The 18,180-nt window shown below is 34.5% G+C and overlaps 2 protein-coding genes across 2 annotated transcripts; both read right to left on the bottom strand.

Moving 5' to 3' along the window:
* Window positions 1-4,844: 4,844 nt before the first annotated feature.
* On the bottom strand, window positions 4,845-11,653 carry LOC121416810. The gene is made up of 11 exons (XM_041610320.1): window positions 11,619-11,653; window positions 10,846-11,105; window positions 10,182-10,322; window positions 9,497-9,790; window positions 9,039-9,287; window positions 7,992-8,336; window positions 7,194-7,420; window positions 6,746-6,880; window positions 6,327-6,471; window positions 5,955-5,982; window positions 4,845-5,142 (listed from the first exon to the last, which is right to left on the bottom strand). Exons 1-11 carry the CDS (start codon window positions 11,651-11,653, stop codon window positions 4,845-4,847), a joined length of 2,157 nt encoding a protein of 718 aa, XP_041466254.1.
* Window positions 11,654-12,867: 1,214 nt separating this feature from the next.
* LOC121416809 lies at window positions 12,868-17,457 on the bottom strand. Its single transcript, XM_041610319.1, has 7 exons — window positions 17,211-17,457; window positions 15,302-15,549; window positions 14,848-14,976; window positions 14,527-14,689; window positions 14,221-14,266; window positions 13,665-13,951; window positions 12,868-12,947 (listed from the first exon to the last, which is right to left on the bottom strand). The coding sequence occupies exons 1-7, from the start codon at window positions 17,455-17,457 to the stop codon at window positions 12,868-12,870; spliced, it is 1,200 nt and encodes a 399-aa protein (XP_041466253.1).
* Window positions 17,458-18,180: the final 723 nt, after the last annotated feature.

Genomic DNA, 18,180 nt, shown 5'->3' with positions numbered 1-18,180 from the left:
TGTAACTCATGAAACATCGGCATAAGGGTAATCAAGTATTAATAATTTTTTTGGACATGTCTTAGTTCACATGATCATCGTCATGGGTCATTTTGGGTGAATGGACATAATATCTTATTATCATTTTAGTGTTTTCTCCTTTGACTAATTGCTTATTAGCTGTTTTCAACATAATGAAAGGCAGCACTGCTGCTACATCGAATTGCATAATGCAGACAAGACTGCCAGAATCGTTCCGCATGTTTATTTCACAGTATGAAAATCATAAATACTTGTTGAAAATAAAATTATTTTGAACTCATGAAAGCTTTGTGCCTCGTCAGGTTACAAAAATGTCAAGGATATTCCCCTTTCTTTCGTTTTCAGGTGAAAAAGGTGTATAACATGGTTTGTTTTACTTTTGAAATTTATTGTTAAAACTATAAAACGAAGTTTAAAGAGTGCGTTGCGAGCAGTTTATCAATGTCAACACCTATTTTAAAGATAAATATTATTTACTATCTTACTTGTTGAATGGAAGACAATAAGTGGTGAAAAGTTATAGTTTTGATATCACCTTTGAAATAATAAGGAGCGTCTTCGTGGTAATTCAATCTTCAGAGAGATACTATTATATTGAGATAGCCATACCGAACTATTCTTACGAAAGTAGTTAAATATTTGTGGATTGAAAGACAAATACATTTTATTCTTCAATACATTATACGGGTGAAAAGTTATTCTTCAAATATCACCTTTAAAATGATAATGAGCGTCTTCTTGGTAATATAATCTTCAAATGCAGACTAAATTTAGATAACTATATCGAACTTTTCTTTCACAAGCTGTCAGCCATGCAACATTCTCTTTATGAAAACACTGAATTATCTTGAACATGTTAAAGAGTATGTTTGCCGGGGAAAATATATATTTTTAATGATTTGTTTATTAAAATAGTGATAATAATAATCATATGAATATGCTGTCATTGTGAACTATTGTCGAAAACTATAGTATGCCAAATATTCTTTTTTCATCGATTGACTTTTTTTTTCAAAGTTTGGTTCTCCATGCTTATTGCTACGTTCTAGCCACGATCGAGAGCAGTTGATTTTGATTTTGGTATTTTTTTTTTAATCTTACACTCTGAAATAAAATTAGTCAAATGAACTAGATCAGTAGTCAACTTGGTAGCAACTGATATATTCAGGTTCATATCTGATGTTTATTTGATCTAGTAAAATATCACTAAAATAGTGAAAAATGACAAGAATATCAGTTGTACCCGATTAATTAGTCATTTTGAATGATTTGTTTTGAAGCGTATAAGCGTTGTCAACATTTGAATCCATTGATTGTTCTTGGTTTTTAGTGCGCGTTTTTTATATTCTTAAAAGGTACCTTATACTTGTAATCTTGTGATAAAACAAAATCTGACCCTGCATGCAATTAAATTATTGAGTGTAGAATGTTGAAAGCTTGAAAGAAATCAGATTACGAATAACAAATTATGCATTATCCTTCTAGACACCAAGTTATTTTAATCTTTTGCAATAATGATAGACTGATAGAACGTAATGGTGGAATTATGCGTCGCTTTCTCAAAAGATTCTTATGAGAATAGGAGAGATCAAAATGTTTCTGGATCTAGTTCATGAAACTTGGACATCAGGGTAGCAATGTATCCCTGAATACCTTGTGAGCTTTTCGGGTAAATTGCAAAGATCAAATGTCATTTAAAGGTCTATAAACTCTAGCCGTGTTGGGAGTATGTTTTGAATTGGCATCATAACTTAGCATGCATGTTTATGGATCTAGCTTATGAAACATCGACGTAAGGGTAATCAAGTATTAATATTTGTTTTGAACATGTCTTAGTCCACATGATCATCGTCATGGGTCATTTTGGGTGAATGGACATAATATCTTATTATCATATTAGTGTTTTCTCCTTTGACTAATTGCTTATTAGCTGTTTTTCAACATGTTGAAAGGCAGCACTGCTGCTACATCGAATTGCATAATGCAGACAAGACTGCCAGAGTCGTTCCGCATGTTTATTTCACAGTATGAAAATCATAAATACTTGTTGAAAATAAAATTATGTTGAACTCATGAAAGCTTTGTACCTCGACAGGTTACAAAATTGTCAAAGATATTCCCCTTTCTTTCGTTTTAAAGGTGAAAAGGGTGTATAACATGGTTTGTTTTACTTTTGAAATTTATTGTTAAAACGATAAAACGATGTTTAAAGAGTGCGTTGCGAGCAGTTTATCAATGTCAACACCTATTTTAAAGATAAATATTATTTACTATCTTACTTGTTGAATGAAAGACAATAAGTGGGTGAAAAGTTATTGTTTGGATTTCACCTTTGAAATAATAATGAGCGTCTTCGTGGTAATTCAATCTTCAGATAGATACTAATCATATTGAGATAGCCATACCGAACTATTTTTACAAAAGACGTTGGATTGAAAGACAAATACATTTTATTCTTCAATACATTATATGGGTTAAAAGTTACTCTTTTATATCACCTTTGAAATGATAATGAGTGTCTTCTTGCTAATGGAATCTTCAAATGCAGACTAAATTTAGATAACTATATCGAACTTTTCTTTCACAAGCTATCAGCCATGCAACGTTCCTTTATGAAAACACTAAAACACATATCAATTATCTTGAACATGTTAAAGAGTATGTTTGCCGGGAAAATATATATATTTTCAATGATTTGTCTATTAAAATTATGATAATAATAATCATATGCATATGCTGTCATTGTGAACTATTGTGGAAAGCTATAGTATGCCAAATATTCTTTTTTCATCGATTGACATTTTTTTCAAAGTTTGGTTCTCCATGCCAATATCTTTCTGTATCAAGCCTTTTTTAAATAAAAACGTTTCTAGATTTATACATGTACAAAACATTAATCTGTTACTGAGATACATTCATACAACATACATGACATAGGAAACAAGAATACCTAATATACAAAATACATAGAGAAAATAAATCAAGATATTGATCAAATTAGTTTTGTTCGCTTAAGATACTTAAGCCTAAAATTCTGGATTATGTACTGTCTAGCATCTAAGTTACTGCACATTATCTTATCCATGCTAAAAGGACCATTCTTAAAACACGTATGAATATGCCTATTATGAGAAGGCCATGTATTCATAAGGTTAAACATTTAGGCCAGTGTAATGATATCATACAAATATAAGTACTGTGGGCCTATAATATTTACATTTTTACATATTTAAATGAATATGCATTTCAGGCATAGCAGCTCCATCACGTGCAACGTTGATATTTTGTTGTATTGCATGTGACTTTTTCTTCAAAATATTTAAATTTTGCGAATATTGACAGACTTCGACTGTAAAGATATTCAGAGCCATTAACAACTGAAATTTAAAGTATAGTCATTATGAATATTGAATTAAATATGTCTCTTTTACTCAATGGCCATGCGAATTCATCCATCTTGTACGAAAAATATGTGTAATGAGAAAACAAACTTTAAATCTGAATAACTACTGTACGCATTAATGCTCTTATGAGCTCAAAAGAAAAGGTATAAAAAGCAAGAATAAAGCTGGAATGGTGTGTCATCATAATAATCATTGAAAACAAACGCTTTATAGAATATTATTTTGCATTCCCTGCGACTCTCGTGACTGAATGTTTATGAGAAGTCACAGTTGCATATAAATATAGGTCTTGTGTCTGTTAACAAACTTCATTATTTTTTTCTTTTACGCCTAAATACTGGAATTCTGTTTAATTTTTAAGTAAATAAAATGTCTTTGAATAATAATTGCCAAACATTATGTTATGTACAAACATGTAATTACAATGTATACCATGGTTGATGAAACGTCTTAAAATATAACTATAAAAGATTAATTATTCATTATGGCTCTCTTTCATTATGATTCTTATTCTTTTTCTGTATCAAGCCTTAGATTTATACATGTACAAAACTTTCATCTGTTAGATACATTGATACATACACCGAGATACATTTATAAAACATACATGACATAGGAAACAAGAATAGTTAATATACAAAATACATAGAGAAAGTAAATCAAGATATTGATTAAATTAGTTTTGTTCGCTGAGCTACTTAAGCCTAAAATTCTTCTTAAATTATGGATTTTATACGCTGTACTTTCTAGCATCGAAGTTACTGTACATATCTTGTTCATGGTAACAACACCATTCTGAAAAGACATAAAGTACACATGCCTATTATGAGAAGGCCATGTATTCATAAGATTAAACATTTAGGCCAGTGTAATGATATCATACAAATACAATGATATGATACAAAAATAAGCACTGTTGGCCTATATATCAAATATTTACATTTTCACACATTAAAAATGAATACATGTATGCACATCAGGCATAGCAGCTTCATCACTTTCAACGTTGATATCTTATTGCAAGTATTGCAAGTGACTTTTTCTTCAAAATCTTTAAATTTTGCGAATATTGACAGACTTTGACTGTAAAGATATCTAGAGCCATTAACAACGGAAATTTAATGTATAGTCATTATGAATATTGATTTAAATATGGCTCTTGTGTTTGTTACACAATGAAAATTGCATTGTATATAATTTTTATGAATGCAGAAGAAAAAAATCAAATAAAATCAAAATAAATAGATACGTTGTGATTCTTAACTTACAATCAATGCTGCATAGGCCTACATACTACAAGCTAGGAGTCTATATTGATACAGAGCTAATGCGGTACAGCAATGCTTGTACATTTTGGTGATAAGACCTATTAAAATATGTTTCTTCGTCGAGGACAAGATGTGAGAAAAGGACCTGAGGCTAACTTTTGTCAAAGAGAATTTCAGCTTCGTGTCTTAACCGTGCAGCCTCAAGGGCAAGTTGGAGTTTCTCAACCTGCTCACTGGGTCGGACACGCTGTCTCCAGTCTTCAATCATCTCCCTAAGACCTGATCTTGAGACGGTTCTGGCCGAAAAGTCAGCTCTGACCAAGTATTTCTCCACCGTTGAATAGGAGAAACCGAGTTTGTAACCAAGCTTACTTGCTTCATTTATTCCACAAACTATATCAGTCAGTACCTGTATCATGCTGTTTGAAACGAACTTCATTCGGCCTCTTCTGAAATAAGGAATAATGCATGTGGATTGAAAAAAGTAATTAGAAAAAAAAACAATACAGTCTGAGTTGAGCCAAGCTAAAGTAGATGCATCAAAATACTGATTTCATGTGAAAAAAATCCTTTAAATTCAATGTTAATTTTCACCTATTAACATCTGAGATCTTGAGCTAATACGTAATTTATTTAAACGTATATTTTTTTAAATATGTAAATATCATAACTTCCAAATAAAAACATCGAACACTCTGAGAATTGTCAACAGATATATCGAAAGCAAATGTCAAATTTGGGACCATGTTATATTGTGTTATTGTTCTAAACTTTTTAATCGGTAGGCAATCACGCATTTTGTACCAGAATCGTTTTGCACATGAAGTTTTTTTTTTCAACCGGTGGTCATTCAATGAATTCATTTAAACTCACCGCTCTCTCTATAAATAAAAAAGTAATCATGAAATCAATGGAACAAAATAATAATAATTCATTTCGTGTAATCTGTTCAAACTAATTTTCAGCAACTCTGCATTTTGTACTAAGATCATTTTACGTATATTTTTCACCTATTGAGGTTGTCTTTTAATTGCATTTGTGGAATGTCGTATTTGAAAAAGTAATTTACATTTTTTATCACACTGCCTTATTCAAAAATCTGTTTAAAAGATTATTCATAAGTCCTCAAGGTTACTTATGAATCGAGTTTTGGGAATTTCCTATTTTTTTCAAATGGTCGCATTTGTAACTATATAAAAAAAAACAAAGAACTTGATAAAGTTATTACCTCAGTTGTGTTGAAATTTCTATATTCTCTTACCTTTGAGCTTTGTCGTAGTCAGGTTCCACTGTCAAAATAAAATAGAAAGCAAACATATTCTGTCATTTGAGTACCCTTGAACTGTTAAATGCACTCAATTATTTATTCTTTTATAAAAATATATATTCCAAAGATGATTCGTTTCTTTCTCTCTCTTTCGTCAAATCAAGAGCAGGTCGTAAGATATATTATTAGCATCAGTTTTTTGACGTGATATCATGCATAATATAGAAGGGAAATCAATGTGAATGTTTGGTTAATATTATATTCAAAATATGGTTGCAACTAATTCTTACTTCTGCATCTATAAAATGGCTGTATTCGATGGGGTTTCTCATTCAAAGATATTCTGATCGTTTTTTTTTCACAAACCTTCTTTGGAGATATGAATTTCTTGTTCTGCAAGTATTGATGGGCCTTGCTCAATGCAAACACGAACACGCTTATCATCGGTTGAGGGCGGCAGACTGATGTCTTGAGTATTACAACCTCCAGAAAGTAGGCAACGCACGTGAACCTTTACCTGTATGTAAAGAAACAGGAGATAGACAATGGAATTTGAGTAATTTTCATGAACTACTTTCGATGCAACCTATTTGTAACATCCGTCATCTTCGTCGAACAGTTTTTGATGCGTGATGATTATATTTTGTCAGCATCATTCTGAATAGATATTAATATAAGCGATTCTAAGCTGGATGGTAAATTTGGTTCAATTTTTTTCAAAATAAAGTATAGATATGCGACATGACATCGCAGAGGGTGACATAAAAATTTTTTCACATGCTTACAGTTTCTTGAGTCTTCTCTGAGCCAGAGAAACACGAAAGCTTGATGTTATCTTCAGCAGATTCCAGACTAAATTTGAATACAGTCGTGACTTCGCAGAATGGTTCCGATAAGCTGTAATTCTGTCCTTTTACACTCTGGAAAGAAACGTTGGTAAAATCTAGATGTCATATGAATCACTATTTGGATAAAATGTCTGCATTTTCTTTTTAAAGTAAGACGCATTTATTGCATTAATCAAATTATATAAACACACGCTCATATACATATACAATGTATATCATTACTGCTACATGGTCAAATTTTGAGGTACTTCAGAGAGTCTTTAAGAAATACGACAAGTTTTCCTTCTTAAATATTAATACAAATTTTCTTCTCATTTAACCCTGCTCAAGAATGGAATGCGATTCTTGAAAATCAACATATAGGGCATGTAGGGCCTAAACATACTGCAGAGTCTTTGTTGTAAGGATGTGCAATGTAGATTCGTAGAGTTGGCTGCGGGGGGTTGCTCATGAACAGAGGCTGTGATACTTCACAGATAAACTGAACTCCATGAATGTCGTTTGAAGACAGAGCAAAGTACTGAAGATGACGCGTTGAGAAGGTAACCCTGTCTTCGGCGGTCTCGAAGTCTCTTGAAGATTCAGGAAGCAATGTCCTATACCCAAATTCTCCTAGAATATGGAACAATAGACGACATTAATACTTGGTGTTAAAAAAAACGGATTATCATGATTGATTGATTGCATTTATTCCTTTTCATTCCAAAATTCAACAAAAGTTACAATGTAGGGCAAAACACAAAAATATAATATACAGAAATGAAAAAAGGGGAACCCACTGGAAATCGAAGCTTGTTAGTATGGGTTTCCTGCAATAAATAGTTAATTAAAGTATATCGTTGATCAATGAAATTCAAATCGTGAATCAAAAAGGTTTGTACAATGAAAAGGAATACTAGTGAGGTCAAGTTTTTTATGCTTATGTGACAATTAACAACAAAAATCATAGCCCTGCTGTATAAAACAAACCCTGAGTTCAGGAGTGTGTGAACAGAATTACTTGGACAATCATATTGGCAGCAACGACAAGTGATGTAAACATAGTTAATGTTGTGTTTTTTGTTTTCCTTATCATATATCTAATAAGTCAAAATGCGACTGGATAACAATTTGAAAAGTTACATAGAAAAGCCGACAAATGGGCACATACCTTATTAGAAACATATAATATATCTCATATTACCTGGTCCTATTTTGCTGTAAAGCTTCATACGCAAGTCTTGTTTCTTCTGTTTATATTGATCTGGTGTGATGCAATGAGGAAGCACTGTGGTTGCAGGTTTGAGAAGATCTTGGTTAATGGAACACTGGATGATCGGTGTTATGAGAACCTCGCCAGCATCCAGGGGTAACGTGGATGAACTTCCTTTTAGAACAGTGAGAGTAACAAGTGATCTAATTCCTTTGGAAATCGCTCCTGAAGGAATGGATACTCTGATGCCAAGGTCATCTAGTTTCAGCTCTGCACCATCGTGATCAATAATGCCATGTGCAAACGGAACAAAGAAACCCGGGTGATGTTGCATGGCTGTTATCGGGAAGTATAAATCGTAGGATCAGCAAATAGATATCATGGATATTGTGGCTTTTTTAAGAGAAAATCTTTCAATATCATACATGTAGTACATCCAATAATTTAAACTTGAAATGGAGTGATTAAAATAAGATGAAACATTAATAAATATCCTATTGAAATACGATAGATAAAGAATAACCTGTAGCACATTTCCTAACACTGATACGTACATTCTAGAAATGAATGAACACACATCTTGAATTCGCCTCCAAGTTCTCTTGATTACACAATGATACGCTGAAGAATGAAGCAGAATCAGAATCACTATTGATAGGTTAGAGCTACAAGGGTCGGCAATTAGTTATTGTGGGGTTCTTTATGATCTTTCAGTGAATAAAACTAGAACTGGCATGATTATTATATGAGTAAGCATCAACCAACATGCTGTCTCTTTCCTTTCAATGAATTACAATAGTTGAAGATTACCTATTGTAAATTTCCTAACCTCGAAACGAACATTCAATAGATATCACGAATGAACACACATCTGGATTTCTATTAAATCTCTGTAATAGTTCCATGATTAAATCAATGCACAATAATGAATAACTAACAAAAGCTTTATACGCCTTTGCTACAAGAAACATAATTTATAGATTATTTTTAACACAATTTCAACGTTGATATTATCGCCACATGGCTGCTCGTGCCTACCTGTAGCTATGTGTTCTGCAGCATCAGTGAAATTAAAAGCTTGAGCAATTTCAAGCAATCTCAACCTTGTTCCTCCTTGTTTGACCCATCTCTGAAGCATTTGGAGAATCACCAGACGTATCAAGGCAGGTTCAAATGTCAAATACGATGACATCACCTGAAGAATTTCAGAAGCTGGTAGAACCAGCCGTTGGGTGAGGTCGATGAAGTCTGGAGTTGTACGAATCTTGGCAGAGATTTCACCAATACCTTTACATTGGGGAAAATAAGCACATAATAACCTAACGTTGAATAAGGACTCATGTTTCCCATATGCCAAAATATATACCAAAACATTTTTTTTGTAATTTTAAATCATTTTGACCAGTTTCCATTCCAACGACATTATCTACAAAAAGCGTGTTAAAATTAATACCAGTAAAGGAGAGTTATTACTAAAATGTAATTCGTTATCCAACCTGTGTAAGTATCTCCGATGTTGTATCCTTGAAGAAGCGCAGCCATCTTCTCTCCCTTCTCCCGTCTTCCTAAACGTCTACACCATTGATCAAGGAGTTTCCATGCTAGTCTCTCCATTAATCCAGTGTCGCGAGGAGCAATGAGAACTATGATGTCATTAACGTCCAAGCGAAGAGCTTTAGCTATTTGTAAGGCCAACGTGACATTCGCCACTGGACGAACAACTGCACAAAGTTCTGAATTACCAGGTGAACCTCCATACTCGTCTAAGTCTCCAACAATTTCATCTCTGTCTACGATTTAATAATAAATGTTGGCTTAACTTTTTAATAAATATAACATGTTACACCCTGCATACACATAATTGATAACAACTTAATCTGAATTTTGTCTTCAGCATATTAAATGTTGCCGATAATGGGGGGGGGGGGGGGGTTTAAGCTTCAGATATGTGCATCTTTAATTGTTACTATGACTCTTTTATTTTCCTACTAAGTTCCCCCCCCCCTTATCCCTCACACCTTGATCAGTTTATACACCCATAAGCGAACATTATTTTGTCTATAACCCCCCCCCCTGCGCTTTAAAAAGTTCGCTAGGTAGATGACGCATAATAAATACTGCATCTATAATTATTTATTAATCACACCCTCTCTCTCCATCTATACCCTGCTTCATTCGTACCTGACCCTAAGTATTCGATGATCTTCCAATCTTCATTGTATTCCTCTTCATCTTGTTCTGGTTCTTGTTGTGGTGATGGGTCAGCTTTCACTTCCGGGTTAAGAGGAGTGTCGCCATCATCTTCATCTCTATTCTCATCATCTGCATAATATGGTTTATATTGAGTGCATTTAGAAATCTTACTTGATAATAACCTTTTACACTCATCGTCTTGTGCCGAAAAATGCAATGGTTTGCTGTTTACGTGCGACCCCTCCCCTAAAAAAATAAGTATCCATTAAAAATATTGAACTTTTTGGAGCTATTTTTTTTCTTGCCCTTGCCCTATCTTGACGAGGCAAATGCTTTCCAGTTCTATTTATATGGTCGACAGCTTCTGAGGACAAAAAAATTGTTTTGACAATTATAGTGATGCCCGGCATAACTGCTTGTTCGCAATTGCTGTTTGAAATATAATTTTTACGGTTTTTTTTTCTTCAAAGTACCATACAATAATTAAAGGTATACGTGGATATATATGATTTTTTTTCATTATGCTGTGAAATGAAAATAAATTTGACACGGTTATACAAATTACTGAAATCGAAAACCACTATACTATATCAATTTAATATAATTTTTTCATGAATTTTGCATTATCTTATCTTAACATGATGTTGAGTACCATTTTTGTCCGTCGCTTTTGAGGCCTCATTCAAAGATTCCCAGACCATTTTCAGTTTCTCATCCGGTTTATCTGATGATATTTGAGATGCTTTCCACATCGAGAGCATTTGGATATTAGCATCCTTCCTATTGTACAGGGATCGATGCTCGATGTGTTGTAACTCTATCTCGTCAAATCCCAGTTGAACCCCGATTTCATAGAACTTCTCTTTGCTGATATGACGGGCAACTTGCAACAGCGTGGTGTCAGGAATGTCTCTATATCATTGGATAGAAATCATGAATTCACTATTGGTAATTGTAGCCATTATGAAATACATTAACTTGAAACAAATCAAATACTAATATTGACATTTTTTCTTCATTAATGTAATTCAGAAGACAAAATCAACATTTTAATGATTTTCTTCAATTTTGAATAGAATAGAAAATATTTTTCCGTCAAACACAACATCCATAGATTTTTGTTGTTTTCTTTTATCTATGATAAAATGTAAAGTAAAGAAACTTACTTAGTCGGGTCAATATCTTGAAAGGTGTAGACGATTCCGAGGTGAGAGCAAGAAGATAGTGACAAAGTAAATTTGAAGAAGTCAGAGAGAGAGAAAAAAAGAAATCACTGTTTAATTTAATCATAGCGCACTTGCTATACATAAGAATGTATATTGCTCATCTTACACACCTAAAAGGTCTTAAAATACAAGTTTTAAGAATAATTATAATGAAGAATAACGCTACTCAATTTGCATGTAATTAAGAGTTTTGTAATACTCATTAAGAACTTGCCAAATAGCCGAACTGTCCATTTTTTAGCAATATTTTTTTCATTGTTACAAAAAAATGCAAAGATAATTTATTCTGAAAGTACTTTACACAAATAATTCCTATTCACCTTTTTAATGACGATGAAAACTAGACTAAAGCAAAAGTTAAATCCACAACCGAATATGAATAACAACGCCAGGGGCGGGGGCACAGTGAAGCGACAAATCTAACCCCCTCAAAATATTTGTCTTATTACGCTACTGAAGTTATTTTTTTATAATACCATTTTGGAAAAAAATGTGCCGCCCCTGAAGAGCGCTTCTCAATTTGCATGTGGGGGATAAAGAACAAGAAAAGTGGCGTAACAGGCGGGGGGGGCAGATTTCACCGGGAAAATTAAAAAAAAAAGTGAAAAAAAAAATAAAAGGGAGATAAAAAGAAAGGAAAGGGGGGAAGGAAAGGAGAAAAAAGAAAAGAGAAAGCGAAAAGTGGAAATAAAACAAAGAAAAAATATATTTCTGAAATTGAAAAGGAAGGAAAGTGGGAGAATTAACAACGTAAGAAGAACATAAAACATTCCGAAATAAATCTATGTATTGCAATAGCATGATAGGAAATAAATTAAAAGATGACAAATGGCAAACAATAGGGGGAAATGAAGGTAGAATGGAATTAGTCAAGAGCTAAATTGGAAAACAAAGAAAAGGGACAAGAAATGAAAACTTAATAACACGACCGGGCTGACGAGGATAGAAAATAAAGAGCGGGAAGAAAGGTGGATTGCATATAACATTGTGCTATTAGCTTGCTAAATTTTATGCAAATAAGTTACCGGGGCTTTGCCCCAGACCCCAAGCAGTATATGCTCTTCATTTATGACCTTCAAATGGCTCTATTACCCCCCCCCCCCCGCTGTAGGGACCATTCCTACATTACGTTCAATCTCTGGGGTACAGGCGCGGGAGGGGGACAACGTATAATGAAATAAATGGAAACAATGAAATGTGATATTTGGTGAATATAATGGAAAAATCTATCACAAAATTAGGATTTAATTTCAATAGGTAAATTTTTCAGCTCGCTTTGCTCGCTATCGACATTTTTTCCACAAATTTTCCCACATTGCTATGTTTTGCCCTCTCAAAATATTTGGTTCAACTGGGTTGAATGAATGTGTTGTGTAAAAGCTATATTCTGTATATACCCGCGATTTGATTAAATAGCGGCAATCTGCGAGGTTTAAATGGCTTTGATATCAAGAAGTTCCGTGGGCTCCGCCCAAGACCCAAGCCGCATAGCACTGCAGGAAGGGTTGGGCCATAGTCCCCAACTGTTCTACCAAGAAGAAAAAGGAGGAAAGAAAAGCAAAGGAAAAGTACAGAATATGACGTTATTAACTGAATAGGCCTATAACGTCAAAAACTATCTCAAAGTTAGATTCTCTTGAAAAGGTGATTTTTTCTCCCTCACTTCGCTCACTCGGGACTTATATTAAGCGCTTTTAGCACATGCGTCATACTGCGCCCCTCGTTTGTTGTTTTGTTTACTCTGCAATCAAATAATCCTGTATACAGTGGCGTACAGATCACAAAAAAGGAATGGAAAGAGAGAAGAGTGAAATATATTCTCTGGATATCATGCAAAAATCTGTCACACAATTGGATTTTTGCATTAAAAATGTCATAATTTTTCTCCCTCGCTTCGCTCGCTCTCAACTCTTTTTTTAAAGATAAATTCTACCTGATACGCAATGTCTGGCCCTCTCAAAATCGTCGCCTCATTACACCATCACGCCTGTGATATGACCGGGAAATTTTTGGCTCTTGCCCCCCCCCCCCTGGCCACCGACCCCTGTTACGCCCCTGGTACTATCCATTTGTATAGCAATATTGGTGATTGTACAACCGAAGATTCAATTACACCATGTATTTGGAAGAATTTATTCTGAAATCAGTAATAAAAATAATTCTGAACCATCTCTTTACATACGACAGGTACGATAAATAAAACAGACTGGAAACCAAAGTGAGATCCACAAACACCAATTCAAACCTTGAAAGGTTGCATCAATTGATGATGAGTTGAATGATTCCATGAGTGTGATTAGAGTACTCTTAGCTTCTTGGGTAGACGTTTGTCTCCCCCTCCATGTTACTAGCATGTAATAGGCTGCTTGTTGCCTATCTCTGAATCTCATGTACTCTAACCGATCCAACTCGGCTATGGTGAAACCAAGAGCTATGCCCAAATCATAGAATTGATTTACGTCCATTGTCTGGGCTATTGCAAAGACGTCTGTGTCCGATTGTAGGTCGCTGTTTTTTACTTCTTCTAGTGTCCTGGATTGAAACCATAAATGCGTAGTTAGAATATCACAAAGTTGCTTTTCCACGATTAATGAATTTGAATTTCATACTGTTTAAAATTTTTTATACAATCTATGCATGACGTGGCATCATAGTTTTCAAAGTCTTTACTGCAGCGCAGCCTTTGTGACTGAAACGATATGATGAAAATGATGTCACACGTTTACCCTAGTCAACAAGCACATTGTCTAAAATAAATTAAATGTCTCTTTTCACTATATTAATCGATGGAAACTAATTACCTTAAGAAGTTTGTCTGTTCAGAGGGAATTTGAGACTCCGGTCCATCTAAAAAAGAAAGAAAATGAAGAGAGAATCGGACATAGAATGGACAGTCCTCTGCGTTTACTGTTTACAGTTAGATTACTCTTCGTAATTTTATAATTTGAAAATTACCATCAGTATTACCAGATTGTGATATTTGCATCTTTTCATCGATAGTGTCAAAGGATGAATCATGTGCATAATATGTCATATCTTAAAATGATATTTGATATATGAGAAACAACACATTTTATGTTTTTGAAGTATGAAACAGTGAAATTTACCTGTATTTCTAATGACAAAGGCAATAGATCGTGATATCCCAAGTTTTCCAGCCTGTGTAATCGTTATAGTAATTACTGCAAAATTTAGATCTTCTTCACTGGGTGGTACGTATAGCGATATACAATGGCTCATCTTTGCTTGAAGGTCCCCAAGAGAAACGATCTATTTGGGAGAAGGACAGCAACACAATAGTGAAAGGCATAAATCGCCTAGATTTTTGCCGAATCCCCATAAAAAGTATTCTTTAATTTGCTTAGGGATTATGCTTACAAACTAAGAGCACTTAATTCATTTACGATAATCAAAGGACTTATGATTACCTGGCTTTCAAGAGCTATTCCCTCACGATGGCATGTAATTGTGACATCCCCAGACTTTGTTTCAAGGCAGAATGGAAACGAGCGATGACATCTATGGTATGACTGTTGCCTCGACTCTTCTTGTGTAACCTACAAAGATTGACATATTCTATTTTCATTCATACTATTTTGTCCGCCAATTTGTAGTTGGGGATCTGAAAAGTCTTTATCTCATGCAATCTTTTTCAAAAGACAACCCTGCATACTAATATTTCAACAATCAATTGAAGTCCAAGAAATGCCGTTCTACCTGCAAATATTCATATCATGCGGGTGGAGATTGACAAATTTAAATAATGTCCTACCAAATCTGACATTTACCTACAGATTGATTTGAGAATCATATTGTTTTCAAAGCAGTTGTGAAATGGTAAATGACCGAGAAGTATTCTGGAGCGATGTTGTTAATACGCACCGCTTCGTTTCCAGGAAGGTCGTTATACATCTGAAAATTAACTACAAACTCTTGTCCTCTTTCAATCCTGTCTGGGATGTATGGAGTACACATAAGTTGTTGTCGGATCACATGTTGTTCAAGAGGAATCAGAACCCACCACTCCGCACAGCGGTCAATGTACAACTCAATGCATTTCTTGTAGAGTCTGCAGTATGGTGGTTTGTCTGGTGAGCTGGATGATTGCTTCCTTAAAGTAATTGGTAGATCTTGTATTGCCAACCCCCCCAAATAGAAAAGATCAATATAAATTGAATGAATTGTATCAGGACTTTCGAGATCGTTAAAATGGTCAGAAAAGCTTATATTAGAAACAGTATCAGTAGACGTGGTAATGGTGCATGATTTAATGCTACTGCTTGCAATGATGATCGTAGAATGTGAAATGAGATATTTCTTATTCATATAAACCCCTCAAAAAAGTTTGGAAATCTGTGTTTGGGCATGAATTTCTCCAAACTCCCAATTTTACACAATGCATATTTTACATTATTCAAAATATCATTTAATTCTCTTTTAAATGATACCATGCTTGTTATGATCATGCCATCACGAAAAGAGCAGGATCCAAAAGTGTTAGATGAGGTCTGAATTGAAAAGCTGCAAAACGAGCAAAAATAGTCATGAATGGTCAATATCATGACTACAGAACGTGATCCTTTGTCTGTGTCAATAGAGATGAAAATTCATTCAAATCAAGCCCCTGGTTCTGTAGTGATTGTTCAGTGAGATAACATGGTTTGAGTCGTGGTTTGAAATACCCCTGCAAGTTTGTTTGTTTGTTTACTTGTGCAGAGGTTTGTTTGAATCCATGTTAATGTTGATGTTAAGGTGCATGAAAATAATTAAAATAAACCGCTGAGAAACCCAATCATCACCACTGAAAAAAGAAGAGTGACTTTCAATATTGTGTCATTTTGCAACTTTTGAATTTCGACCCTCATTTCAAGGCACTGCACCTCCATGTGAACCATAATATCATGTAGGGTATAATTTTAAAGAAAATTAAGTATTATATTTATTGATATTATTTACACATTGATAATTACTAAAACCGAGGAGGGATTATCGATAAAAGTCTGATTTCCAAACTTTTTTTGAAGATTTTAGTTTAGCATTAAAGCCCCCTCACACCTGACCGAATGTAGGCGGAGGAAGTGTGGCGAATTGGAAAATGAACGAAATGCACGCGAATTCAACGAAAATTTCCGTCAAATCATGCGATCAGTTACTATTGTCAAATTTTATCAACGAACGGTAAGCGAAGGATAAATATGACATGCAAAGGATATCGATTTTTCGGTTCACATCTTTGAGAAAATTGCTGCCGAAGGCGAGCAAATTGTTGATACAACACAATAAGACGAAGGAACAGTGAGCAATGGCTTGATATGGCGTGCGATTAGAAACGAAGACGAGGGAATAGATCAGGCAATCTTGTTCGTTGTGTCATCGTGTTGATTCGTTACGGGTTCTTTCGACAAAAAAAAGAACGATAAACGAACGATTACCGCAGACTAAACCAGACTAAATAAGAAATGCGAATTTAAACAGATGACCAACGATTTTCAATTCGTCGGGAAATTTCAAACATGTTCAGAATTTCCGCGCGAATTTGAATAATCGCAGCTGTTAGTTCAGAAGATCTACGAACCCATACACGGAGGGTCAATACGATTTCCTATCAGTCACTATTGAAAACGATTTTTTTTAATGCATTTCGCCAGCCATCGCAAGGCATATTTCAGGCAATGCGGTTTGGTGTAAGGGGCCTTTAAAGTCATTTCAAGAAGGGAAAAAACACAATCATGTGTGTAAAGTGTATGTGGTGTATATTGTTTGAGTCCCATCTCATTCTTTATGGACTTACCCTTATTTGAGTCCCACACTCGGCAAACGATGTCTGGTTTCACCTGCTGTGGATTGACGACCAAGCAAGAGTGTGGTATAGTGATCTTAACAGGTTGGTTGAAGATCAAAGTTTGGGGGTCACACCTGATTCCATAGCAGGCCAACGATTCCCTTTCTATAATATCAACACCTGAATTGTCTCTTATGATGGCTAGAGTGATCTGACAAGAGCCATCATGTGAAATGGCTCCTCTGGGAATGTACATTGATAGCCCATAGTCTTCTAGTTTAATTTCGTCACAGGTATTACTTTTGACTTCTGCAGAAACCTCGGCAGACGTGAATGACGTATAAATTATTTCTGAAGATACGGGAAGTGATACCAATGGTGCAAACAATCAAATACAAACGAAGTACATTCATAAATATATTTTGAATGAATTAGAGCTCCAGTGCCCCGTTGCAGAAAAAAATTGCGATCAAACGCAACAAAAAAAATCTTGCGCAACTTGATTTTCAGCCAATGAGGCACCCGTATTCAGGACCTGCGCTTGATATTTTGACTTGCATTTAAAAGCAACTCTTTCTGCAACAGGCCCCAGAAGAGTTACATTGTACATCACATCAGTTTGCAGAGTTCACCTTCATATTAAGAGTACCGTCACCATTAGACTTACTCATGTATTTGTCACTGTCATCAATTAAGTTATCAAGTTATCATCATCTTTAATACATAGACTATGTTACTTCGTCTTCATTTAATATAATGCTGGTTGAAAGTAAAGAGCTACTTGATCCGACGCTAACAAGGACAATCATGCCATATGACAAGAGAAGGAGAATTCCTCTCTGTAAGCAATTGATTTAACTTGTACTAATTAACTATCGAACTCATTTTCTGAGCTGTCATTGCGATGCACTGATACAACGAATATGACAGCATATACCTAGCTGTAGGCCTCCCTCAAAGATGATTACGAGAGTGACAA

Source organism: Lytechinus variegatus, chromosome 6 (genome assembly GCF_018143015.1).
Source record: "Lytechinus variegatus isolate NC3 chromosome 6, Lvar_3.0, whole genome shotgun sequence".
Lineage (NCBI taxonomy): Eukaryota > Metazoa > Echinodermata > Echinoidea > Temnopleuroida > Toxopneustidae > Lytechinus > Lytechinus variegatus.
Note: the sequence above shows the minus strand (reverse complement) of the source record. Positions and strands in the feature narration are given on the sequence as shown.

Bases quoted from the DNA above. Each gene is read 5' to 3' on its own strand.
- LOC121416810 (XM_041610320.1), bottom strand. From the start codon at position 11,653: ATGGACAGTTCGGCTATTTGGCAAGTTCTTAATGA. The intron at 5,983-6,326 runs GTTTGTGAAAAA...TTATTTTGACAG, and splicing joins AATTCATATCTCCAAAGAAG to TGGAACCTGACTACGACAAA. The intron at 5,143-5,954 runs GTAAGAGAATAT...TCCTTATTTCAG, and splicing joins GACTACGACAAAGCTCAAAG to AAGAGGCCGAATGAAGTTCG.
- LOC121416809 (XM_041610319.1), bottom strand. From the start codon at position 17,457: ATGTACATTCCCAGAGGAGCCATTTCACATGATGGCTCTTGTCAGATC. The intron at 14,977-15,301 runs GTGCGTATTAAC...CAATCTTTGTAG, and splicing joins ACCTTCCTGGAAACGAAGCG to GTTACACAAGAAGAGTCGAG. The intron at 14,690-14,847 runs GTAATCATAAGT...TCTCCCAAATAG, and splicing joins GAATAGCTCTTGAAAGCCAG to ATCGTTTCTCTTGGGGACCT.